Below are 25,850 nucleotides of genomic sequence, written 5' to 3' on the forward strand. Positions count from 1 at the left end.
CAAAGTTGTCCTCAATAGTCCCGAGTGATCATAATCCTGAGTTACCTTTTGAATACTGTACACTAGTTGGAAATGAGCACTCCGTCGGGCCACGCAGGGCGTCGTACCCGGCAGCCGCCCACAAAATGCGCCACGAGAGCTTGTGATCAATGCAGACTGCGCAAGACGAAGGTACGCCTAAAATAAGGACCCCAGTTTGGTTGACTATGGATTGCTCAGAGACAAATGTAGTGCAGCCTGTCTCGGCCATGTGAGCTATGCGTCGCAATGGGCTTCGAATGCACGTTTATGAATCCCCAGAAGAAGAGAGGGCCTCCTGCTCAGTCAGTCTGTCTGTTGCTCTTGACATCGGATGAGTAGACGTGCTAATTCCTGGAAGTCGAGTGACGCAAATTCGAGAGCAGCAGCATCGGTTGAGAAAGGATGCGGGGAGGGCTGATCTGATTTCGATTACTGGGGCTGCTCACGATAGTCCTCCCTTGGAGGCGTTGAACCCAAATACGCTGGAACCGAGGGAACAGGTCTCATCACCGCAATCAGAACGACAGCATCAGCCAAGCCACTTTGACAATGAGCCCTCAAAGACCTACGGAAATAGTATCCTGACTACCAGCACTCCTTCAACAACAGCTTGGAGCAGCGGTGCTGACCTGGATTATTGGCTTCCTGACACTCTCAACTCCCAGCCGGGCCCGGTTTTCGGCTTTCCCGGGAGTAACATCTTCGTCAAAGAGACACTCCCTCCAATAATCGACGACGTTGTTGGCGCCGGCCTAAATAATCTAGCGTCTTTCGTGACAAGCGAAAACGTTCTCCCTCGCCCAGGAGGCATGGGTGCATTGCAAATCGACTTCTGGCCCTCATATATCAACGAACAGAGTATCATCCCCTGGATAGACGTTTACTTCGACCGACTCCATCCAACCCTTCCAGTCCTTAACAGATCGTCCCTGTTCACCCGGATCGTACAACAAGAACATCGCCGTAATCCTCAGTTCGGCGCTATGATTCTCTCCCTCTGCGCCTTTTCACTCACCCAGCCAATAGATATCAGTGAGCGTCCGACGTCAGCGTCACGAGCGGATCAGGCGAAAGTGCTCGTAAACGAAGCAGCACGAATGCGCACGTCTTCCGACTTTGGCGAAAATCCTTCGATCGAAGCTGTTTTGACGAGTTTCTTCTTATTCGGTTATTTGTTTGGAAGCAATCAGCACAATGCTGCTCGGCTCCGGCTGAGAGAGGCCATGGATCTGGCGTGGACTTTGGGATTGAATAATCCGGCTACCTATGCCGATTGCTCGACTGAAGAGAAGGGCCTCTGGCTGAGGACGTACCTCGTTTTATCTGTCACAGAAAGGTATTTTGACTCCCAAGTGCCGCCTCCCGCCTGAGCTATCAACTAACAAGCAGAACCAGAGCATACGCCCTCCAACGCCAGCATCCCATAAGCTTCACTGGCCGCCCACTGGACGTGATCCGCGCAACGGACGAAATCCGCAACGCGACCCAGCGCCTGGTATCCGGTATAATCGTGCACACGGAGAGAGACGCCGCGGGGATGATGGGGCTCGCGCTGTTAATGGAGATCTTCGACGCCATAGACGAGGATATTCTGATCTGCTGGAACGCGCGGTGCAACGTATCCAGAAATAGCGGCAAGTGCCAAGTTCTAACTGAAGAGAAGGCGCTAAGTATCTACCGTAATCTGGCGCGCGTCAGTGATGGGAGTCGGTATAGGTATAATCGGAGGGAGAACGATCGGTTCGATCCCGACGAACACGATCCGGGGGTACCATTGACGAGATATGATGATCTTGATGACGAGATTCGGACACTACGGGACCTCCTCTTCCTCTCCGAAACGCAGTGCGCGGATATACTGGTCACACAGAAATGGGTTCAGGATCGATTGTGGAATCTGTGTTTCAGCCACGGGTTATTATCCAACTCCCCTGACCCCGAGACTCCAGAACTCAGCTTCCAATATGCGGTGCAGAATGCCGAAAGGACACTGAGATTATGTCGGTCGCTACGGATTAGTGCGATTGAAGTGCATGGGGTTGGAATTGTAAGTACTCGGCGTACGTCTATGGCTATCCATCTACTAAGAGGCACAGATTGAGAAATTGTATAACATTGCCACCAGTGCTCTGTTAACGGCGCATACAGGTACCGGTCGAGCTGTGGGTGAACTTCAAGCGATAGATTCACTCCAAGTGCTCGCCGGTAAGTATCTGAAGCTCCTACAGACACTCCGCGGTGGGAACCATCCTTACGCGGGACCATATAAGGCGCAACTTGTGTCACTTGGTTGGGTGGGAGGGTAGCAGTTGACGAGTTTATGCTTATAGATATTATTTACATTCAACCGTCCACACTCTTTTCACACAGTCAGACGGCACCCTTTCTACTCGGCTTCGCCCCGGTTGTAGTTTGATAGTTGCGCCACTTCCACATCGGGATCCCCGCATCATACATCTCATCCACCTCGGCAAAGGTACGCCCTTTCGTCTCCGGCATGCAGAAATATACGAAGACAAGCGTACACGCCATGCATCCCGCAAAAACTAGATACGTCTTCGCCCCCAGATTTGCGGCGTCAGCGGACGTCAACTGCGGGACGGCGAAGGTCGTAATGACCGCCGTTGTCTGTGCACAAGCGATCGTGTACGCCATGGTATGGTTGCGCAGTTTCGGAGTCGCGATCTCGGCGGGCATCAATGCAGAGAGAGAGTAGAACCCCGCGCCCCAGAAGAAGTTGAAGATAAAGCCTAGTGCGGCGATACCGAGGACAAAGGTCTTGTCTCCTGCGTTGAAGGCGAGCCCCCCGGCGGCGGTGTCAATGAGGAGGAGGATGGTCATCCCGACAAAAGCTGTGGGCCGTCTTCCGACGCGGTCGATGACGAGCGGCGCGGCGATGGTCCCTGCCAGAGTGCAGCAGGAAGCGATAACGGTGAAGGTGAAGGCGTCGCCGACGCCAATCTGGGTGAGAAAGACGGTCGTGTATGTTGTCGAGAGGATGATTCCGGAGATCTGATTGAGGGAGTAGAAGGACCCGGCTGTGAGCGTGCGCCTGAGGTTTTGGCGGTCGAATATTTCCCAGAACCGGACGTTCGCAGTGAGGGCGCGCTCGTTCTCCTCGCAGAGTTTCATGACGCGGAGCTCGTCGTCGACCTGCCAGTCTGCGAAGCCGCGTAGTTTACGGAGGTTACGACGTGCTTCGTCGAGTCGGCCCTTGCTGACGAGCCACTGCGGGCTTTCGGGGAGGGGGATGGTCGCCACGAGGATGAGTGCGGGAAGGGCACATTGGATGGCGAGCGGGATCATGTATTGCCGTTTGTCGGTTAGATTCTTCGTTTCGTTGACGATGACGGTTGATACGACACCGGATAAGAGGGAGAGGATGTTGATTGATGTCACGCTACGGCCTCGCATGGACGGCGGCACAACCTCTGAGAGGTATAACGGGGCAGTTGCGTTGGCAATTCCAATGGCGATGGCATTCAAGAAGCGGCCGATGACGAAATCAGCGATGTTCCTGGCGAACAACTGCAGGAATCCTCCTCCGATGGAGAATATATACGCGCCGATGAGAGGCCATTTTCGTCCGAAGTAGTTGTTTAAGGGCGAAGCAGCGATTCCGCCGACGATTGACCCGACCAGAGGCACGGAGAAGACCAGGTTTTGATTTCGCGCAGTTAGGACCAATGTGCCGTCGACGGGGTTTGGGCCTTGGAATTTGTCGACCTGATTTATATTGGTTAACCCTGTCAGTAGGTGGATGGTAGAGGGTGGTCTTACAAACTCGGTCAACGCTGCGATAGGGGAGATGACCTTGTCGTCGAATCCGAAGACAAACGAGGCGGACCCAAAGGCGACGCACGCGAGGATCAACCATGTGTTGACAGCCCCTTTATCAGAGGCACTGGCCTCGGTCTGGGATGGGGTTTCAACGCCATCGACGTGCCAACTTTGAGCAGACTTTTCCGCCATGGCCACGTCTTTACAGTCGGCACTGGAAGTCATTGGAGGAGGAACAGATAGTACGGCAATCGTCGGAAAATCAAGAAAGTGAATCCCGTCTCGTCTTGAGCGGAGAGTCCCTGCAATCTTTGCAGCGAGACATAGGTGTCTTTATAATCCCAGCGAGGGCCTACCCCAGGCTCAATCCGCGCTGGGGTAAAGCGTCATGGCAGGAGAACTGGGGTTCAACCATGCCGTTTCTCCGCAAAATCTCTCGCGAAGATCATCAGGTTTCTCCGAGAGCCTCCGCGCTGGCTGTCGCCGAGCCAATCTGACCTTGTCTGCTCCACGTTTCTCCTGCATTTCTCCGACATCCCTCCGACATGGGCCACTACCCATCCGGATTGCAATGACAATATAGACCTTCCCCCTTTCACTGAGGAGAATGTCCGCTTTAAACTTTGTCGCCGGGGTCTTTTCAGTTTAAGGCATTCTAATCATGGCCATCCAGACGCAACCACCCCAGCTTCCTCAGTCCGACACCACAACCACGCCAACGACGACGAAATCCAACTTCTCGATTTCAATACAATGTTCCAAATTTTCAATGTTCTCAAGATGGAGACCATCATTCCACCTGCTCGCCGCGCACGGATGGCTGAATGATCCGTGCGCCCCTGGCTACGATCCCGCGACTGGCCAGTATCACCTCGCATTCCAATGGAATCCCAAGGGCAACGATTGGGGCGACATTTCCTGGGGCCGCGCCGTTTCGTACGACCTCATCTCTTGGGAGGTAGATTCGGAACCGAGCCTTGTTCCATCGGCCCCGTATGACTGCAAAGGCATATTCACGGGATGCTTGCAACCAACAAATATCAACGGGCAGGAAGATGGCACGCTAGCATGCTTCTACACCTCTGTTAGCCAGCTGCCAATCCATTATACTCTCCCTTATGCGACTGCATGCGAAACACTGAGTATTGCTTTGTCTCATAACGCGGGGCGCACGTGGGAGAGGTATCACGGCAACCCTATTCTCGGCGGACCACCGGCAAACCTCCATGTAACGGGATGGAGGGATCCGTACATATGTGCCTGGCCTTCTGCATCCCATGTAGTCATGAATTCACACGGGGAAAGTGGGAAAGACGCCATGTACGGCCTTATCTCAGGCGGACTAGCCGGGCAAACCCCAACCGTATTCGTCTACGCCGTCGAACGCAGCGCAATGGAAAATTGGAAATACGTCGGTACCCTGCTGGACGTCGGTCTTAACTTCTCCCCCTCAAGATGGTCCGGAGATTTCGGTGTCAATTGGGAAGTTTCCAACCTCGTGACTCTGAAGGATGACGAAGGGGTTTCACGCGATTTCATCATTATGGGCGTGGAGGGCTGTATCCCACAGGAGAACAGTAAACAACCAACAGCGCGAGATCGGAGAATTCAAAGGTCCCAGCTTTGGATGTGTATTAGGGAGAATGACCAACCCTCTTCGTCGACTTCGGCCCTCATGCAGTACGGCTTTGGTGGGATTTTCGATAGCGGCCTCTTCTACGCGGCGAACTCGTTCTGGGATCCTGTCATTCGGCAGCAGATTCTCTTTGGATGGATTACTGAAGAAGATTTGTCTGATGAGCTGCGCAGGGAACAGGGATGGAGCGGAATGATTTCGCTGCCGCGCGTGCTCCACGTACAGGCGATTCACCGGGTTAAAAGGGCGCGGTCTACGGTTTCCTTGAGTGATATTACGTCTATTGAAGCGTCGCCAGACAGATTTGGATCGTATACGGTTCGCACGCTGGGTGTTACGCTTGATCCGCGGGTTACGAAACTACGAGAGGGGGCAAGAGTGAATACTCGTAGTGACTTGAATTTGGGTGTGGATGTGGATGCGCAATTCAAAGGGAGCGTTGTTCCACTCAGTACGGACAGATGGGAAGTTGAGGCTGAGATTTCGGTTGGTAGGAACTGTCAGAGGGTTGGGTTGGAGATTTATCATGGCCCAGGTAAGGCTTGCCTCTATCATTCATTAAACATCTTCTAACAGATACCCTCGAATAGATCCGCGCCATAAATCTGCTCTCTTCTGGGACCCGATATCAGAAACATTCCAGATCGACCGGCCGGGGATTGACGATGCGGAACCCTCCAGCGCACGAACCAACCACGCCCCTGAAACCAGTCCGCATACACTATTCATATTCACATACGCTCAGTCAAGCCAGGGTGAATCTGCAGAGGCCTGTGATAACCTCCCCGCGGCAGAGGCAGAGGTTGAAGAAACGTTACGTATCCGCGCGGTGTTCGACACCAGCGTCCTAGAGGTCTTTGTCAACGAGCGGACCGCCATTTCAACACGTATCTACCTTGTTGGCGAGACGTATTCAGCTACTGCTTGTGCTGCGCTGCGATTCTTTGCGGAGCCCGTGCATGATAACAAGGGAGAGCTTAGTGCTCCGGCAAGACTTCTTCATGCGACAATCTGGGACGGCCTGGCCTGCAAATGATGCTCACCTACGTATCCGAGGGATGGTGGCTTACAGCTAGGGCGGATTGGGGGGATATTTAATGATCCATCATATAGGTAAATAGACCATAGAAATTAGGGAAAGAGCGCTCCTGTGATGGGGTCGATGACGAACGAAAATAGTTGATCATACTCGACTGGGCTCGAGTAGCTCTCTATCGTAGCTTGTTCTGTGAGTTGTCTGCTCTGCCTGCACACACACATATATATACCTTGTGAAATAAGATAAAAACCCTTAACTTAATATAAAATAGGCAAAATTATATTTAAATAATCAAAATACTAATAATATAAGGATAGGGAGGTTGGTTACATAAATGCACAGATTTTGGTGCTGGAGGAAACACGTCCGCCCCTGTTTTTACACGCGGCAGATGCAGTTCAAGCGCAAAGCCTGCTGTATCCCATCAAGGACAGAGCTGCGAACGCCTATAGGCCCGGTCCGATGGCAGTCGACAAAGCTCCGGCACCACACCAAAATGAGGGCAGAAGGAGATCGCCGCGTGCAATCGTCTCTCAGCTGCCTTTTAGCTCCAGGATGACCTCGTGTTCCACCCTCATTGGGACGGAAACATGTTCTTTCCGTTCCGATGCGAGGAAACGTAACCCGTCCGCCCTGTTCGGCCCTCCCCTTTGGAGACTTTGCGTGTGACTGCAGGCTGATTGGAGGGAATCAATGATTGACAGCGTGCTGGGCACTCGTTATCGTTTGCTCAGTGGAAGCTGCTCCTGGGCCAAGAACGAAAGCTCGTATTCTGTCTGGGTTTGGCACTGTCTGGGCAAGTTTGTTCACCACCATCACATCGAGGATGATGACAGTGAAGGAGATAAAGCCGGACTTTACAGCACGTAGATTTGTAAAGAATGGATGTTGATTTCAAATCAGAGTTGCTACACCCATGCTTAGTCACCGCAATAGTATTTAAGCGTGAGACCAGGCAGCACCTTGACTGGGGGTATTCAATAATCTAACATACCTAACGCTGACCGATAGCGCTGCCAAAGTTTCTATACTCCAGCCGAGTCTCCATGTCAAAAATCATCTCCGTCATCGGTGCAACCGGCACACAGGGTGGCTCCGTCGTCGACGCCCTGCAGAAGGACAACAGCATCTATACCATCCGCGCGATAACCCGCAACCCTAACAGCGATGCCGCCCAGGCTCTGACCGCAAAGGGGATCAAAGTCGTCCAAGCCGACGCCAGTGATGTAGCCTCGCTAGTCCGCGCATTCGAAGGCTCGTCCGCAATCTTCGCACTGACCGACTTCGTCGCCCCCTTCGCAGCGAGCGGCCCCGACCACGCCGTCGAAGTCGAATCCACGCAGGGTATCAACTTGGCCAAGGCTGCGTCCCAGATACCAAGCCTAGAGCACTATATCTGGTCGACGCTACCTAATAGCAGGGAGCTCAGCGGGGGGAAGATTGTTGTCCCGCATTTCGACTCCAAGAATCGAGTAGACGAGTATATAAAATCGAACCCGGCGCTTCTTTCCAAGACGACCTTCCTCCTTCCAGGGTTCTTCGCGGAGAATTATCTTTTCCCTATGCTTGCGCCCATCGAGGTACCTGGTACAGGCCAGTATCTGCAGCTTGGGTGCACGAGTGCCGACAGTCAATTCCCGAGTATCGGACACGCGCGGAGTAATGTTGGTCCCTTTGTCAGCGCGATTTTAGCACAGCCGGAGAAGACGCTCCCTGCGAAGCGTGTGGCTGCGTATACCGAGGTGACAAGTCTCGGTGAGATGTTGGAGACTTGGTCCAGAGTCAAGGGTAAGAAGGCGTACTATACGCGGGTTGACAGGAAGGTGTATGATGCATTGTTCCCGCTGTGGGGGGACGAGATAGGGATCATGATGGAGTACTTTGATGCGGTGCCGGATACGAAATGGGATAAGGGGGGGGATACTCTGAATAAGGATGATCTTGGTGTGGATGGACTGGTTGATGTGGAAGCTGCGCTGCGGTTATATTAAGTGATACTCAAAGTTCTCAAGCTCTGAATCGGTCTGAAGAGTATGTAGAGAGAGTGTCAATGAACCGTAGGAGCAGGGATGTTAAGATATTAGGAAGAGATAAGTCACCCAAAGACTGAATCTGGAGCAACGTAAACATCTAAAGTATCAATGGCTGCGCATCCTCATGTCCCCATTAAACCCTCTCTGCTTCAGTTTTGCAACCATCACCCGCCCACGCTTCATATAATACCGCTTTGGGAGAGATCGAATAAAAGGAGGCGTAATCTTGTACTGCAGAATCATAAGCTTGCGGTTGAACCGGTCGAACTTCGTCGTTGACTTGAGGCCATAAGCAAGCCTCACCCTCGGAGGGAGGTAGTCCACTGAGAAGATCCTGGTCAAATACAGGGCTAGTGGGACCAAAGGCTTGAACACGAACGGCAGCCGCGGGTGCATGATGTGGTAGAAGACTTGCTCGCCCTCCGGCACGAGATTCTGCTCGTTCTGGACGATATGTTCGTAGTACTCGTTGAAGGTGTGGCGGTCCTGCGGCCACTTCTCGCGCGGTACTTGAAGTGATGTGCCGAAGACAGAGAACTCTTGGTACACACGCTCAGCTCTGTCCGCAGGCAGGGGGCCATAGGCCATCTCGTACGACTTAACCCAGCCGACGTAGAGAGTTGCTGCGACCCAGAGCTGGAGGTCAGGGTCTTGAGCGCGGTACGCAGAGTCGCCTTCACCTCCTTTTACGCGGGAATGCATCCGGTTGACCCATTCCCGGATGAAGTTCTTCTCCTCCTGTGTGCCGTACACCATCATGTAGACGTAGATGGCGGTTTTCTCGGCTCGGTCGAGCTGTCGGGTTGCGAACTCGCTGTGGTTGTGGACCCCTCGGGCGGCGCCGGGGTGGGCGATCTGTAGGAGGAGAGCACCGAAGCCTCCGAAGCCTGTGATACTCTCTTTGAGAATCTTGGGGAGTTCAATGAGGTCTTCGTCATGGCGGAGGTTTGGGGCTTGCTTCTCCAGGTCCACGTTGGAGTCACTAGAGTCGGAACGGGACATTGTTATGGTCTTGATGAGAAGCTTGAACTTCGAGGAGACAGAATGAAGGAGCTCTCATCTGTGAGCCCATTCTGACGAGCTTTATATCTTTGCTTCCTCTTCGCATCGACGGTGCATATGATGATACCCCGCGAGTGGGCTTATCAGGGACGCATAGATCGAGCATAATTCCGTACATAAAGCATGAATTAGAACAGTATGAAGCGAATATTTAATATAGCTCCTATAATATATATAATAAGAGTAATTATCTTTCTCTATATTATAAGGCTATTATTCTACTATAACTAAGTTACTAAGCACTTCTACTTATTAGAACTTATTTAGTTTTAAAATATCTAAGAAGTCTTTTTTATCTAGCTATTATTCCCAAGTTAAAAAATATTATATTTCTAAGAATCTATTAAAATCCTAAATATTATATATAGACTTGTCTGACCCAACCCAAAAACCGAACCCAAACCCCACCCAACTGTTAGATTAGGTCCGCCAATCCTTCCAAAGGTAGGAACCTAAGGGTATTCTGGAAGTGAAATAAAGAAAGAGTATAATTGTTAGGGTCAAACAAGTATAGAAAGAGGTAAATATCTTAACCTAATTAGTAAATAATATAGTATTATTAATCTAGTTAATAGCAGATAAAGAATAAAACTATTTAAATATAGGTAATAACAGTTCTTATATATCTATATCTATTATATCTATTATATTTATTTATTATATTAGCTATGCTATTTATTATATTTATTATAGTTTTTAGCTATAATAGCTATGACTATTTTTCTTAGTATTATATTAATATATCTATATTACTATTATCAGGTTGGCACAACATGCTCCTGTCAGCATCATGGCAGGCTGCTGCAGCACATCAGATTCATTGGCTGTTGATGTCCGAGTTCTCTGACACCAACCCGCCAAGAAATAGGTCGGGTTGGAAAAATAAAAATCCGCGGGGATTTTGGGTCATGACTAAGCAACTCGTGACCCAATAGTTTAATCTAATAGGTTGCCAAGACTTCTAGAATTCTAGGGCTATAGCCCTTATCTAGCTCTTATCTATATAAATTATCTAATTAGATTTAGGGGCTTAGTATATTCCAAAATAAAATTACTATATTAGGATAGCTTAAATATATAATACCAGCCTATTACTAATCTTTAAACATGTATTTTAGCTTGTTTTTATAGATTTTTATATTTTTTTATTTAATATTTAGAAATTTTATATATTAAAATATATTTGTTACTAGTAATATATACTAAAATTACTAATCTAACTAAAAAGTAGGGCTTTTTAGTAGGGCTATAAAATATATAATAGTCTGCTAATAACATATATATTAAAATATATATTACTATATTACTATATTTTGTAATATTTTTAAACCTTAATAACTCTACTAATTATAAAGATATTTAAATTTTTATTGAAAATATAGAATATTCATATAGTAAATTATCTAAATATAGTATAAAATATTTAAATATTCCTTATTTAATTAGCGCGGATTTTCATGGATTTTCATGGACTTTTTTATGGATTTTTTTAAATCTGCAGGCGGATTGTTGCTAGGGCAACCCAACCTGTGACCCGCCACGGGCGGGTTGCCTGCAGTCAAAAACCCGACCCAACCCGCGAGTTGACAAGTCTAGATAAACCTATATAGGCAAGGTGTTGTATCTCATCTTTTCTCTTACTACCTATCTTCTTTGCTTTAATAATTATAAGATTGCTATTTAGGTTCTAGGATTAATTCCTATACTAAAATAAATAGTCAAACTTTTCCTCTAATATCTTCTTGTATTTTTTATAAGAAATGGGTTAAGTAGCCTGGGTTTATATTATAAGAAGAGGCCTATAGGTAATACTATTAAAAAAGGAATTTTATAAAATATTAGAATAAATACTAAGTTAAGACATGCTTATGCTATTATCTTGTTTCTAGGACTTTATTAAGATATTTTATTAATATTATCTAGTATCGTATTTATGGGGATAAGTATTATATTATAGTAGAATTATATATATATATTAAAAAGTTTATATTATTCTATTATATTATATTCTAGAACTTCCTAGCAATAGTTATTAGGAGTACTAGGGTATATTCTAAAGATATCTTGTATATCTTGGACTATAAGTTTAAAGACTAGCAGCATCTTTAGCTTAGGCTTTTTTTTTTTTTGCTTTCTTGTAGTATTTTTTAATTTTGTTAATAAACTTTTTTTCTATCTCTTTTATTAGCTATCCTATCTTTTATATAGTAGAGAATACATGTTTAAGAATAAAGAACTGTAAAGGCATCCTAAATAAGAGTCTGAATAGTAATTATTAGTTAAAATATAGAAGCAGGACAAGGCCAAAGGCTGGCAATATAAAGCTGAGGTTGAATATAGAACAGAACTAGAGCCTAATACCTGAGATAGCAGCTCTTGCATCTTGTGTCCATGGGAAAAGGACAGGGCTAGAAGAGACAATTCTTGTATAGTCTATTTTTTAGCTTGTTGAGTATATTCAAGAGAATAATAGGTATTTGATCAGCCATGAGGCTTTGGTTTGGAGATTTTTCTCGGGTAGGGGAGGGGGTTGAAGTTCCAAGGTTTACCTTGCTTAGACCAGACTTGATCAGGCTTTAAGCATGGTACAGGTATTGATATTGTGCGTGTCTATATCCAAGCTCTAAAGGCTTCTTGCTATTAACCAAGAGCAGAGATTAATATTGATATAAAAGGCAAAGGAAGAACATGCCTAAAACCAAGCCCTCTACGAGTGTAACTGGCTCCACACTCTGGATTGTAGCAGTAAACCCGGGACTACTAACTGGTCCTCGGCCGGCTGACAGCGTCTAACGGCAGCGATAATCACAGGTCAGCGTCCAGCATGGAAACCAACAAACATCTACAGACCCTGTACTTTGCGGGGAATTGTGCATAAATTATGTAGTAAGGAGCCAGCTTCTGATATAAGTAAGAAATTCCACAAGACAGTAGCCTAGGGATAGGTTAACCAGCACTGTACTAATAATACTAAATATTAGATGTCCTTCCATCACCCATGTGAACGATTGGTTTAGTTCATTTGGTAGCAATAATAACCCCCTCGCCCTCCCCCGGCGGTTGATAGAAAGCAAGGTTCGTCAAGCCGACGGAATTCAGCAGCTCGCGCCATTGCTGCTCTGTTCTTTCCAGCGCTCCCACGTGCACCATCATGAGGAGACTCAGACACGCAGACGCATAGTCACAGCCTTGATTGGGGATGATGTTCTCGTTAATCACCAGGCGCGAATACCCCGGTTCCATGGCCTCCACAATATGTCGGAGGATCTCGCGCGCCCGCTCATCCGGCCAGTCGTGTAGGACCCAATGTAGGTAGTAGACCCGGGCGCCCTTGACGGGCTGGGGAGTGAAGAAGTCGTGGGCCATTGATTCGGTTGCGTCGGGTGGATTGGCGAGATCCGAGAATACATGCGGTAGGTCTTGCAGGATGCGTCGGCCCGGCGTGTGGGATGGAGGGCACTTGCGGTTGAATGCCTGTATATACCGTCCCTCGCCGCCGCCGACGTCGACGAACAAGACGGTCTCGTCGGTTGGGTTCAACCCAGCCAGAAGAACGCGGTCGATATCGAACCAGTCGACCCACGATGAGGTCCTTTGCTGTTTGATGGACATGAATTGCTGGAAGTCTTTGGCCAGCGATGGGTTCTCGCCGAGCCAGCTGAAGTAGCTGAGCTTGGTATTCCTGGATAGCTGAAAGGGCGTATCCTCGATTGATGCGGGGGCTTGGTTGTCGTTTCGGCGGAAGAATTCTGGAGCGTAGGTCACGCAAGCGTGACCGATGTCGAAGCTGGAATTCTCGTCAGCCATGCACAATGGGCTACTCTGCTGACCAAAACAAGGAGACGCTCACGTTACTCTCGTCGTGGCCTCCATGACTGGATCAGCCATGACCATGGTCAGAGCGGAGGGCGTGTAGAGCTGCACTCCGGCCTCGCGGATGTATCCGGTGGCTACGAGGACTTTCAAAACCTGGCCTAGAATCAGTGAGTTGAAATTCGCCCGCCGTTTCAATTGACCTACTCAGAACACTCGGACTTGCACCGCACTTCGCTGCAATCTCCTGCGTGGTGATTCCCTGACTCTGGTCGCGGATGGCTCGGAAAGCCCCCAGTTGGACCCCCATGCGAAGGGCTAAGGGCACAGCCAGGGTCTTCCAGCATGATGATTCTGTTAGCATGTATGTTATCTCGCACTGGTATGCCATATTAGATCCCCACATACCAGGGACACGTCCTGAATCGCCGTCTCAGGAGGAAACGACAGTGTCTGGACCAGGTCTCGAGCGGCGCCCAACGCCTGAACCCGAGTATTCTCATCCAAAGTTTCTCTGGTCAACCTGGCGGTCTGGGCAAGAGACACGATCTCGTCCATGAACGATGAGTTCGACATTGCGATGCCGTTCAAAAGTGGCCAGGGGTAAGGTTGGGAAAGCGAGACAAAGACCGTGGTGGCTCTGGACAGGCGACGATCAGAAGTTTATTTCACTCAGGGGTTACAGGGGCATGGGATGAATGATTAACCAAAGTGTTAGTCTGCGACTCCCCTGCAACTTGGACACCTCTGGATGGTCCATCAAGACGACGAGGTGGGCAAAGTTGAATCTGGTTTAGTTCCAACGCATCAATCAATCCGTGTGATCCGCCCTTGGTTGGAACAGAATCAACCCATGTCACACCCATGCCGCTTGAGATTATTTGAACACACAAATACATAAGCGTGATCATGACCAACTGCGGCTGCGGCTGGTTTCCACTGGGGACCGACCATGGACGCTTCGTACCGTGGTGATTCACTGCTGGGTGTGTGTATCGCCATTGTGCCCATTCAGATCGTGTTGGTGGCAGCTCGGTTCTATACGCGGCATGTTCAACACATTGCATGTACGCTAGACGACTATGTCATTGTTCCTGCGCTGGTTGGTAGAATTTCCACCGGGTCATTCATCGCTAATCGGTCTGGTACAGATTGTTTATAGTGTGTACGCCGTCATCTCTGCTCCCACGAAGGCCCTCGACTGACCATCAAGAGTACTCAAAGTTGGCGGATTAGGCTACCATCTGGAACATGTTCAGCAAACAGCGCCGGAGAAGTTGGAGCACCTGCGAAAGGTTGCTTCCCTGACAATCCTCCCCTGAACGCTTGGATGTTGATTGTTCTGTATGTGCATCCAGGGCCTCTTCGCCTCGCAGATCATGTGTTACCCGGTCATCGTGACGTTCGCAAAGCTTTCAATCGTGATTTTCTATACTCGGATCTTCCGAACCCCCAAATTCCAGATCTTATCATACGCCGTTGGGTTCATTGTCGTGGGTACCGGAATCGGTGTCCTCTTTGCAGCAATCTTCTAATGCTCTCCCATGCCACTTGCCTGGGATGTATCACTTCGCGGTTCATGCATCAACCAACAGGCATTCTTCCGTTACGTGTCGATTCCACAGATCTTCACTGATTTTGTGATTTTGGTCATGCCGCTTCCATATGTCTGGAAACTGAACACTCGTTTGACCAACAAGCTGGCCTTAATGGGTGTCTTCTTGCTTGGAGGACTGTACGTACGGAGTTATCCGTGCCTTCCCAGCGCCCCCACCGCCTTCGTCGGTTTGGGTGCGCCATATCTTGACCGCTGCACCAAAATATCAAATGATACTTTGGTTTGTCTGCAGTCTGCTATCTCCACACCATATAATCCTTTTGGTCACATAATCCTTTCAATTTTTTTTAAAAAATAAAGCTATTTGCAACAACTATGACTATTTATCTATAAAAAAGTTGTTGCCTGCCTCTATAGCGCGTCTCTTATTCTCTAGAGCCTGCTAAATTCTTTCCTCCAGGTATTATAGGCAAGAGGTTCTATATAACTTTATATATTGCTTATCTAACTTCTTCTTCTCTCTTGCAAGATCTTTGACTTTTTGGTCTATAATAGATCAAATTGTATTACGAGACTTTATAATACTAGTATCTCTAAGGGTCTTAACCTGTTGCTTTGTAGATTCCTGATATTGTAATACCTGCGCGGTCTAAATTCTAGAAAGTATATTGATCTGTATTTAAAGCTGTTTAATAATTAGACTTGTTAACCCGCGGGTTTTGGGTTGACCGTCTCTCATAACTTGGTTGCCTGACGCTACCGTACCGTAGTGGATAACGATCTCCTCGTCCCTCCGTAACGGCCGCCGTCGCAACTTCATTTTGCTACAATTTTCGCATGCAGCTCCTCCCACATGGTCGTAGTTCGGCTCAAACAAGAGCTCAGGTCCTGCACTGGCGCGTGCAAACATTGGCAGACTGCTAAGCTCAGAGATATACTCCGAGAGCCTGCTTCTTTTTCTGATATGATTGGCCTGTATGTTCGTGACCGCATTAAGCAGAATCGTCGGCGGATCGTTAAGGTGACCTGTCCGCTTGAATCCCTCTGGAGTAACCTTTCCGAAGTCATATTGCACAACCCCACCATGATCGGCACACGGTTGGCTAACCACCACATCTCCCAGTCGGATGTCCGCCTCCTCACTCGGAACACCTCCTCCGATACCTACCATCAGACAGAACTGGATAGACGGAAAGGATGATTTCATTTGGAAAGCGGCTGCCGCGGCTGAGTTCGTACCAACTTGGCCCGCTAGTAGACAGGCTATGACGATGTTGTGTTCACTAATTCTGCCGAGCGTGTATATGTTGGTGTCGTTGACATCGTGATCGATTTCTTCGAGCTCATCGTCAAGCATTTCTTGCGCAGCGGTAAGTTCGATGTGGAGGGCGCACACCCATCCTACTTTGTAGTCTTCGCGAGGGGGTTTGCGTCGCTTTGGCACCGAAGTAGTAGGAACAGAAGGGCCAGGATCTGCTCGACACAGGCTGAACTGGGCTGGTGTGGCCATCGACAGTTGGAGAACGTTGACTGTGAGGGCCACCCTGTAGTGTGCGGCATGTCATGTCGCAACCCCTTTTGTTCAGCCTCGTCTGTCTTCAAGGTTGAGTGATGGCCGTCTAGCTGCGATCCGAGCAGTGGCACGTGCACTCTGACATCAGCAGCAAAAGAACGAACAAACACTTTCCAGTATTGAACATACCTAGGTAAGATGGGTCTGCTGCTCTGCAGTCGAATGAACTGGGACGAGACCTCGGGAGGAGTTCCTTGCTGCCAAAAATAGTGGGGCTGACGTCCGATATTGAAGCAAGCGGGTCCACCATACTGATTTCTTCTATATGAGACTGGACGAATGATAACGTTCACAACCATCGAGCGGTCTATAACCAGGTAAAAATAATCTTGCAGAGACCTTCTTTCTCTCAACGAAGCACTGAGGCACTGAGGATGCGAGTCACGTGGACTTAACCCTTTTAGGAAGGTGCCGGTCGATATCACGTGAGGGAAAGACCTTTGAGGCTTTTGCCTGCAGACACCTGAGGAATCCAGGCGACTTCTGGGTCCAGAGACAACACAGCTACCGAACAACATGGTCGTGAGCAAATTGTGCCCTCGTGAGGCATCGACTGGAAGTGCTGTTGATTGTGGATTGAGGAATGATTGCGTCGATATGATTGGTCAATCGGACACTCTAAAATGGTGCGCTGCTTGAGGAAACGTGACGAGGCTCTGGACACCACAGCCTCTCCGCTCCAAGTTAGCAGCACAACTTCCCCGAGGAAGAGGAACCGTGGGAAGCGTGTCTCTTGGCCGACGATGTCCTCGTCGAAAAGACGCTTAGCACACAATGATTACCGGGTCGGCTGGATTACTGCCTTGCCGCTGGAGATGGCGGCGGCGATGGCGATGCTGGATGCCAGCCATGCCCCGCTCCCACAGCCAAAGGGCGATCACAACACTTACCACCTTGGGGAGGTCGGGGATCACAATATTGTCATTGCGTGTCTCCCTACAGGGGTCTATGGACTTACTTCTGCAGCTGTCGTTGCAAATCAGATGCGCCTGACGTTTCCTTCTATCGACATCGGGCTCATGGTCGGTATCGGAGGTGGAGTGCCCAGTGCATTGGCGGACATTCGCTTGGGAGACGTCGTCGTGAGCAAGCCTACTGGTGGATTCTCTGGCGTCGTTCAGTATGACTATGGGAAGGCTCTCTCGAATGGTACTTTCCATCGAACTGGGTCGCTCAACAACCCCCCGGAGCTGCTCTTAACTGCGATCGCTGATTTACAAGCAAAGCACAGGATGGGAATTAATAACATCGCTGCCCACCTGGAAAGCGCTGCAAAGGCGCGACCTGCGATGGGGAGTTCGTTTGTCTACCCAGGCGCTTCGGAGGACCTCCTATTTGACGCATCCTACGCACATGTCGGCGATCAACCGTCTTGCGGGGGATGTGACTCAAGCCGAGTAGTTACCCGGTGTTCGAGGAAGTCGAGCTTGCCGCTGGTTCATTACGGCCTGATTGCATCTGCCAACCAGGTCATGAAAGATGCTGCAACTCGCGATAGGCTGGGCAAGGAGCTCGGAATCCTTTGCTTTGAGATGGAGGCTGCAGGCTTGATGAACCATTTCCCGTGCCTGGTCATTCGAGGCATATGTGATTACTCGGATTCCCACAAGAATAAGCAGTGGCAAGACTACGCAGCTTCAACTGCGGCCGCATACGCCAGGGAACTACTGCAATCCTCCGTCCCTGCCACTGTAATCCCCTCGCGGCTGAGTGATGTCCGTAAAGTACAGTCAAAACTTCCCAAATCCACCCCACAATTCTTTGGTCGGGAAGACGAGCTGGAACAGGTCAGACAGGCTTTTAAGGCCGACAAACAAGGAAGACAAGCTGCTGTAATTTGGGGTCTAAGTGGCTACGGCAAGACGCAACTAGCTCTTCGATACATCACGTCCTCGAAACAGGTCTACGACTCCATTTTGTGGATTGACAGCTCATCCAGGAGTATCATGGAAGAATCGTTCGAGCAGATATCGCGACGTATCGAGGGCGGGAGTGAGAACCGACAATCTGGAGTTGAGGAAGTTCTGCAGTGGCTAGAGCAGGATACAAACCAGGCCTGGATTATCGTATTTGACGGCGTGGAGAGCATGGACGATACCGACAATGTCGATGATCTTGATATTCGCGATTACTTCCCCTCGTGCGACCATGGCCACCTACTGTTAGTTACCACTGCTTCAGATCTGCATTCGCGCCTCGGATTTCCCGGGATAGAATTACAGGGCGTTGACGATAGTACCGGGGCGAGCATCCTTATGAAATGCGCCGGGAAGGTGGCCCAGAATTCATCAAGTGAGTTGGACTAGACCGTCCTATTGAGCGCTGCTGATTGTCTTCTTAGACATCCACGCGGCGATGTCCATTTCGCGGAAACTTGGAGGAATGCCGCTTGCGATTGAACAGGCAGGGTCATATCTGTCCTATGGTCTGACGCCAATAGGTGATTATAACAGGCGTTTTCAAGAGCGATTCTTTGATAGAACCCTGAAGACCCCGACAAGGAAGTATATGGGATCCTACGAGAGGGGTCGCACCCTTTGGACGACCTTTGACATGCTTTACAATGCTTTGGAAAGGAGAAGCCCGGATTCTGTGCGGCTGCTGCAGCTCAGTGCATTCCTTGGGCGTGGTTGGATCCCGTTCAATACTATAGCCAGAGAAGATGAGCGCGACGAAGGTTCGCGGTTGGCCACATCCGTATCTACCGGAAGCCATCTGACGGACCAGTTTTCTAGCCTGGCCCCCTGGTTCATGGACCTGCGTTCTGACCCATCCATCCTAGGCGCGGCGCTGACGGAGCTGGAAGAGTCTGGGTTTGTTAAATTTAATCGGAGCGAAAGTGACACCGTGATTGAGAGCTTCGCCCTCCATGACCTTGCTCGCTCCTTCATTCAATCAAAGTCGTCGCAGCAAGAGAACAAGGAAATGGCGGCTGCCTCGTTCTTTCTGAATGGCCGACAGCTGTACAATGGGTCTGGTATCCCTGAGGAAAGTGTTGTCCGTACATACATGGGAAGATTGGTCACTGTCCTGGACCAGTTTCTTACCCATATTCCCAACGATATGCTGCAGGCGCCTGACGGGAAATACTTCAGGCTTTGCGCCTCTGTGGCACCGCTGTATGCGAGGATTTGCCGCTATTATGGACGACTAGAGACCGCATCAGACCTCTGGAGTATCACCTTCCAGTATCGATTCGTATCTGATGACGTGACGTTGCAAAACTCTGCCTCTGCAGTGCATCTTGTGGAGCTTATGGAAGCCGCGGACATTGATTCCAGGCTCGGAAAGTTTGCAGAGGCGATAGACAAGTACTCGGAGGTCGTCTCCACTTTCCAGTTAGGCCACCAGGATGACGACGATATGAGTGCCAGGGCCGCTGGCCTCCTTCGAGAGACGCGCGAAAGGCAAAGGCAGCGAGAAAGCGACTCCGGGCGAGCGATCGCGGCAGTATCGGTGCCCAAGGCAATTGCGCAAAGTGGTGGTCGCCAGGGACCGGCGCATGAAGAGGAATGGGAAGCTGTAACGGACTCTGAAGAGGATGACGAGGAATGGCAGCTGCGCACTGAATACGAAGAGGCAGTAAGTCTGTTCGGCGAGCAGGGTGGGGAGAGCTTCTACCGAGTGCAACGGTTGACCTCGTACTACCATGTGCGTGGTCGACGCAAGAAAGAAGCGAAATATCGAGAGGTTATCTGGAAATACGGCGAACGCAAATCTGGCGGGCCGAACGCGGCAAGTACAGTCGCCTTTCGAGCTCTATGTGATTGCTATTCTACCATAGGGACCTTGGGGTCAAGAATTGTCAAAGACCTGCATTTTGCACGCACTTGGGCTGCAAGCTTTGGGTCTGCTGCCTTGGAAGAATTATTCTCTTCCGACCAGGGTCCGAGTATCTTGGAATCCCTGGCGATAGGCGATTGGGAGGTCCTCAGTCTGCTCATAGAGCGCGATGAAATGGACACGGTATTTTGCTGGGCGACGCTGCGACCTCCTGACATCCGCGACGCACTGTTGGACCGCCTGACAACGCACAAGGCGTTTAACCCTCAAGATCTTCTCATAACTGTCGCTACTCGGCCTTGGAGTGGCCCTGCGATCGCCGCACTCTTTGACCTGGGTGTGGATGTTAACTATACAGACGAGCTCGGGAAACCCGCACTCCACCATGCCTGCGCCGCCGGGGACGAGTTTGGGGTTCGAGCTCTACTATCTCGCGGTGCTGACGTCTACTACACGAATGCTACTGTCCCACCAGCTGTTCATCTTGCGGCGGAAGCAGGCAGTGTACCAATGTTGAAAGTTCTGTTCGACCACGGCGCATACGCGACTCAAACCGACGACTTTGGCAGGACGGCTCTGCACGCTGCAGCCGCAGCAGGGAGACACACTGTTGCTCGCTTCCTTTTAGAGCTTGGGATCAATGTGGCGGAGCCAGACGCCTATGGCCAAATAGCGCTCCACATTGCAGCACAAAATGGGAGCCTGGCCGTCATCGATGCCCTATTTGACCATGGTGCATCCGTCCTGCATACTGACACCGCGGGGAGAACGGCTCTCCACTTCGTAGCTGGACACGGCCAAAGGGACCCTAGTAAAGCCGGAACGGGAGAATTCGAAGAGACATTGCGCCAGTTGATTGGCCGGTGCCGAGAGGAATTACTCACGGCGTCCGGGCTGGGCGTGCCTTCAGCGTTGAAAGTGATCAATGCCCGAGACTGGGACGGTCGAACTGCGCTGCATGAGGCTGCGAAGTGCGGGAACGATACCGCCTATAAACTATTATACGCCTCTGGCGCGGACCCTGACATACTGGATCACAACGGCATCAGTAGTGCTGACGAGCTGCTGCGGAGGAACAAGATAGAGGAATGACAGTACACCCTTGGCGGGGCTGCCCTTGCTTACGATGATGGCCAACCATTATTTGAAGTACTTTCGATCGGCCGTCCTAATGTCCGAGTCTCCTCTGGGGAGAGGACGATGAATCACAGTAATAGGCGACCGGGACATGGCTCTGGAGCAGCGGAAAACGGCACGAATATTGACGAATGCGAACTCGTCGATACCGCTATATCCCATCTTCGAGCCTGTTTCCGGCGGTATCGCAGCGTGGGCGACCCCGTCTCTGCGATCATGTGGCTGGCGATGGTGAGTCCCGAGTTCGTGAATTATCTCCGGCGCCATGAGGCTCTACCACTGCTAGTGCTGATGCACTGCGGTGTTTTGCTTGTGCAGTTGGATGGGCGGGTTTGGTGGGCAGAGGGGTCGGGGAGGGCGTTAGTCCTGGATGCGTTGCGGGTTTTGGAACGGCGGATAGTGCTAAGAGTGCGGTGGTGTGGCCATAGCAGCAGGTTGGGTTGTGATGACAATCTAAGTGTCTTTCACTATTCGAGGAGTGGAGAAAGAGCCGCAGAGGCTGGTCTCTTGTCTCTCTCGGTAGATATGTCGATCGTTGTTTGGCCCAGGGTATAAATACGAGCGTAGCCCAGCCTTCTCAGCCTCCTTATTCTTCTTCTTGTCATTAGCACTGAGCACAGCACGGCATGGTTGTCATCACATCCATGCCCGATGAACTGCTCTGCCTCATCTTTCAGCATTATCAGAACCACAAAAAGCAGAGTGTGCTGCCATGGCTCTTGGGCTCGCGTCGCCTTTACACCGTTGCAATACCCCTCCTATACCGGCATATCTCCGTAAGTATATACAATGTGCCCTTGCTTTTACGACCGTCCGACGGCATAAAGCACACCCTTGAGACACCCGTCTTCAAATATACGAGATCGCTCTCAATATGGCTACCCGCTCACACGAGCGACCCCAAACCGCAGCTGAACGACACGACCCACTATCTTCGCTCAGTGGAGCAAGTGGTCAGCATGATGAACTCACTGGCCAGCTTGTCGATAGCCGCGGAATCAGGTACCACGTTTGGCGATCGTACCATTGAAACAATGATGAATTGTATTGCTCTCGCCCGCATACTAAAGGCCTTACCTCCATCCCTTACGAGTCTCGAGCTGTGCACACCACTGGAACCCCCGGCAAATGTACCCGCTACACTCGTCGAAGAGTGGTATGGGCCCCAAACTAAGACAGGCTGCTGTCTCATATGCCAGGGGATTCGAGAGATCCTCCCACGCCTGCACCATATCCGCCTACGACTCCCGACCCTCTGTCCGGCGCTGCTGTCTTCATTCGGAGACGTGTCGTCACCATCGTCGTCGGAACTGCAGCTCCAGCTCCGCACAGCGCTCATCTGGTTTTCAACGGGTCGATGCCAAAGCAACACCATGCCCTGTGATTGGAATCCAGACAGGCTATACATGCAATGGGAGCTCTACGAGAAGGCCGCACCAATGCGAAGCAGACTCATATCTGACGCCCGCAAGCTGTACCTGGCGAAAGCGCTGCCTCACATCCAACACTTTGTCTTCCCCGATGTGAAACCCGATGACGGACTCACGGCGTTCCCAATCACAACTGATATCATCGCCCCTCAGACGTCTGCCTCCGTGCTCGAAGTACTCTCGTACCGAGGAGAAGGGCAAGCGCGCATCTCGGATAATCCGGATGAACACACGCCGCACACGATCCGAATCATGGACTCGCCCCATCCGCCGGGGGAGGAAGAGTGTACGTGTACCTGGAGTGAATACGTGGGCGCACTTAACGGCCTCCTTCCTCTCATCGAGGGCAAGGGACACTGGAAGGCGACGCGGACTAAGGTCCGACTACCAAGCGCGTTGGCTGGTTCTTCTGGGCTCGGTCTGGGCTCGACGTTCGATTGCGATCCTGGCTACGAAGAGGCGAGCGTGTTCCGCGCGAGGTCGGATCTGTCGTGCTCTATGTGGAGGTATGATGCGTTGCGGATCGAACCGGGGCATTACCCGGGTGTTCCGGGGACAGTGCAGCTCTTTCATTATTATAATGATGGTGGTAAATGTGTGGGGAGCTTGCTCGACGTGCAGTGTGAAGGCGAGTAGCGGTAGATGATTATATCAGGGTTTAGATAGTTTGAGCGTCTCTGCAGGAGGGTGTACGCCGTAGACACATTGATTTCTATGAGGATAATGCAAGGTTATAAATCATTCGCCCTTCCTAATTTCCTCCCTTACAATCTCCAACGCCCTCTCAAACGCCTCTCCCGCAGGCACTTCGATATCCGGAATGACGCCAACCCCCTCCCAGCTCGACCCCGTCACAGGATGCACGACCTGCTTATGCGGCACAGAAAGAAGAAACGAGCCCTCCAGTACACAGTGAAATGGCATATTCGCCGCTCCAGCAGTCTTCTCACCGACGACCGTGGCCCGCTTTCTCGCCTGAAGTCCATACGAGAGGTCCTCGCCGCCGGATATCGACTCTGAGCTTGTAATCACGATAATAAGCTTGTTCTGACCGGATCCCGAGGACTTCAGCGGTCTTTCAGCTACGAACTCCTCGCTCGAACCATCCGCCGGGTTGAATGTCCTCAGCCAGAGAGTCGGTTCCTCCCGAAGATAGCTCGCGACGAGCGCGACGGTCTTCGGATCCCCGCCGCGATTCCTTCGAAGATCGATAATCAGGGCGTCGGCATTTGATACAGAAGAGAGTATCCCATCTACCCGCTCACGTACACCGTGCCAGTGGACAGGGACAAAGCCTGTGATCTCGACGACGGCAATATTTCCATCTAGCCTCTTGACCTCCCCGAAGCCGTACTGGAGTTTCGTGAGTTGCTGCACCTGGTCCTCTACTGAAGGCTCGTCGGGCGAGATGCCAAAGAGGCACCGGAAATGTTTGTCGCCGCTCAGTTCTTGGAGGGTTGAGGTTAGTGTACGCGCGAGTGTGTTCGCGTCGGCGACGTTGTCGTAGGTCCCGTCGGAGAGACGGCTCTGTAGTGCGTTTGCTATCCGTGTGGCCGCCGCTGGATCAAGGTAGAACGATTGGACTGCGTCGATGACGTTTTCGATTACAGCGCGGCGTGTGATCTCATTGACGCGGAGATCATCTTCCGTGAGAGGGGTGTTCGGCCCGGCAAACCAGTTGCGGAATACGGGGTATTTTTTGGCATGTCGCTGGGTTGCCATTTTGGTTGGATTTGTGAGTTTTCAGGCGGGATTTGGATATCAGTGGACGGGTTTTTCTTGCACTAGTCTTGCATCGTGATGCGATTTATACCCCGCAAGCGACGGCTAGGCAGGGTGGGTACGCACGCAACACGAACTGACTCCAACAGCAGGCAGCTCGAGATTGCGCAGTCATTGAACCATTGAAGGGCGTACCGAGCATCTATTCGCAATCAAATGTTCCAGACAACGAATAAGTACGAGATCGTGGGGAACCGTGGTGTGCAATGGTGGCTGTCAGGACTAAATACTGTTCGAGAAAGAAACCTATCTATCAAGCTCACTCGACAGACATTCGTCGATCACGTCGATGACCCGCACGATACAGTCCGGTGTCCTCGTCTGATAGCGCAATCCATTCAGCTTCTGACGATTCACCGTCGAATTACCAGACATCTGGTCTGGTCCCAGTCAGTCCGCTCGCACAGCAGCTTGATCGATTCGATTTCAGCATTCCGTCGGTTCGGGTGCTCAGGACATTCCCATTTGGAGTAATCTACGATCATATGTAGGGCTCTCAACAAGTCAGGAAGGGTAGGATGTTGTTATTTAGTCGAGGTCGACAGCAGAGGCACGGGCAGGGATGCCATGGCGGATGGTGCTGTAATAGTTAGGGCTTGTCGGGTCACATGGCCTGTCAGTGGCGGGAGACGTTCATATTATATACACTTCACTCAGTGTGAATTCAAGATCTATGAAATACATTCCGTATGGCCCCACAAGCTTCTCATCACGGAAGGTTGTTGAAGATCCCAGGTCTTAGCGGAACGATTAAGCTTGGCTGCCCCTCCAGCTCGGATTGCCCAATCCCTCCGGCCAACGGAGCCTCGCCAACTTCGCTCACCTTTTCACCACCAGAAAGTCCAATACACGCTCAACCCAGAATCCCCGGCAAAACCAGCGCAGCAATCACCATGCCCTTGGACCTCTCACTCTGCCTGGTCCCAGCCCACTGCCCCGTCACCCCATTCCACCTCCTCGTCTCACCAAAAATGCAACTCCGAACCCCCTGGGGTCCACCATCATTCCATGGCTTCATCAACCTACCGCCCGAGTTGCGCCACCATATCTACAACCTCTGTAACCTCTCAACCCTCTTCCAGCTCATGCACACAACCGGCCAACTCCGCGCCGAATCATCACCCATCTTCTGGTCCCGCCAGAATACAATCCACTACCGCTTCGACCCGATAGCCCTGCAGTACTACACCAGAAACCAGCCGG

General features: G+C 50.7%; 11 protein-coding genes across 11 annotated transcripts; 6 read left to right on the forward strand and 5 right to left on the reverse strand.

The window, feature by feature from the left end:
• Positions 1–72: 72 nt before the first annotated feature.
• Positions 73–2,327, forward strand: BJX67DRAFT_373328 (CeGAL family transcription factor; the record flags this gene model as incomplete). The annotated part of the gene is made up of 5 exons (XM_071031383.1): positions 73–171; positions 232–323; positions 380–1,357; positions 1,417–2,068; positions 2,112–2,327. The coding sequence occupies 5 exons, from the start codon at positions 73–75 to the stop codon at positions 2,325–2,327; spliced, it is 2,037 nt and encodes a 678-aa protein (XP_070884226.1).
• On the reverse strand, positions 2,257–4,176 carry BJX67DRAFT_186571 (general substrate transporter). The gene is made up of 2 exons (XM_071025256.1): positions 3,802–4,176; positions 2,257–3,747 (listed from the first exon to the last, which is right to left on the reverse strand). The coding sequence occupies exons 1-2, from the start codon at positions 4,024–4,026 to the stop codon at positions 2,392–2,394; spliced, it is 1,581 nt and encodes a 526-aa protein (XP_070884227.1). The 5' UTR covers positions 4,027–4,176; the 3' UTR covers positions 2,257–2,391.
• Positions 4,177–4,359: 183 nt separating this feature from the next.
• BJX67DRAFT_359074 (glycoside hydrolase family 32 protein) lies at positions 4,360–6,616 on the forward strand. Its single transcript, XM_071029631.1, has 2 exons — positions 4,360–5,972; positions 6,028–6,616. The coding sequence occupies exons 1-2, from the start codon at positions 4,463–4,465 to the stop codon at positions 6,471–6,473; spliced, it is 1,956 nt and encodes a 651-aa protein (XP_070884228.1). The 5' UTR covers positions 4,360–4,462; the 3' UTR covers positions 6,474–6,616.
• A 768-nt stretch (positions 6,617–7,384) lies between these two features.
• Positions 7,385–8,598, forward strand: BJX67DRAFT_359076 (NmrA/HSCARG family protein). The gene has a single exon (XM_071029632.1). The coding sequence runs from the start codon at positions 7,523–7,525 to the stop codon at positions 8,465–8,467; it is 945 nt and encodes a 314-aa protein (XP_070884229.1). The 5' UTR covers positions 7,385–7,522; the 3' UTR covers positions 8,468–8,598.
• A 16-nt stretch (positions 8,599–8,614) lies between these two features.
• Positions 8,615–9,511, reverse strand: BJX67DRAFT_382991 (oxygenase MpaB family protein; the record flags this gene model as incomplete). The annotated part of the gene is made up of 1 exon (XM_071033343.1): positions 8,615–9,511. The coding sequence occupies one exon, from the start codon at positions 9,509–9,511 to the stop codon at positions 8,615–8,617; it is 897 nt and encodes a 298-aa protein (XP_070884230.1).
• Positions 9,512–12,589: 3,078 nt separating this feature from the next.
• BJX67DRAFT_389482 (S-adenosyl-L-methionine-dependent methyltransferase) lies at positions 12,590–13,960 on the reverse strand (the record flags this gene model as incomplete). Its single annotated transcript, XM_071034504.1, has 4 exons — positions 12,590–13,358; positions 13,422–13,545; positions 13,592–13,721; positions 13,793–13,960. 4 exons carry the CDS (start codon positions 13,958–13,960, stop codon positions 12,590–12,592), a joined length of 1,191 nt encoding a protein of 396 aa, XP_070884231.1.
• A 376-nt stretch (positions 13,961–14,336) lies between these two features.
• Positions 14,337–14,919, forward strand: BJX67DRAFT_382993 (uncharacterized protein; the record flags this gene model as incomplete). The annotated part of the gene is made up of 4 exons (XM_071033344.1): positions 14,337–14,486; positions 14,536–14,549; positions 14,598–14,679; positions 14,743–14,919. The coding sequence occupies 4 exons, from the start codon at positions 14,337–14,339 to the stop codon at positions 14,917–14,919; spliced, it is 423 nt and encodes a 140-aa protein (XP_070884232.1).
• Positions 14,920–15,591: 672 nt separating this feature from the next.
• On the reverse strand, positions 15,592–16,823 carry BJX67DRAFT_186594 (nucleoside phosphorylase domain-containing protein). Its single transcript, XM_071025257.1, has one exon. The coding sequence runs from the start codon at positions 16,450–16,452 to the stop codon at positions 15,622–15,624; it is 831 nt and encodes a 276-aa protein (XP_070884233.1). The 5' UTR covers positions 16,453–16,823; the 3' UTR covers positions 15,592–15,621.
• A 525-nt stretch (positions 16,824–17,348) lies between these two features.
• On the forward strand, positions 17,349–20,815 carry BJX67DRAFT_373335 (uncharacterized protein; the record flags this gene model as incomplete). The annotated part of the gene is made up of 3 exons (XM_071031384.1): positions 17,349–18,807; positions 18,857–20,097; positions 20,657–20,815. 3 exons carry the CDS (start codon positions 17,349–17,351, stop codon positions 20,813–20,815), a joined length of 2,859 nt encoding a protein of 952 aa, XP_070884234.1.
• Positions 20,816–22,047: 1,232 nt separating this feature from the next.
• Positions 22,048–23,606, forward strand: BJX67DRAFT_359083 (uncharacterized protein). Its single transcript, XM_071029633.1, has one exon. The coding sequence runs from the start codon at positions 22,062–22,064 to the stop codon at positions 23,499–23,501; it is 1,440 nt and encodes a 479-aa protein (XP_070884235.1). The 5' UTR covers positions 22,048–22,061; the 3' UTR covers positions 23,502–23,606.
• On the reverse strand, positions 23,604–24,587 carry BJX67DRAFT_389485 (S41 family peptidase; the record flags this gene model as incomplete). Its single annotated transcript, XM_071034505.1, has 1 exon — positions 23,604–24,587. The coding sequence occupies one exon, from the start codon at positions 24,585–24,587 to the stop codon at positions 23,604–23,606; it is 984 nt and encodes a 327-aa protein (XP_070884236.1).
• Between the last annotated feature and the right edge of the window lie 1,263 nt (positions 24,588–25,850).

The sequence above is a fragment of the Aspergillus lucknowensis genome, assembly GCF_044049455.1.
Source record: "Aspergillus lucknowensis strain CBS 449.75 chromosome Unknown BJX67scaffold_33, whole genome shotgun sequence".
Lineage (NCBI taxonomy): Eukaryota > Fungi > Ascomycota > Eurotiomycetes > Eurotiales > Aspergillaceae > Aspergillus > Aspergillus lucknowensis.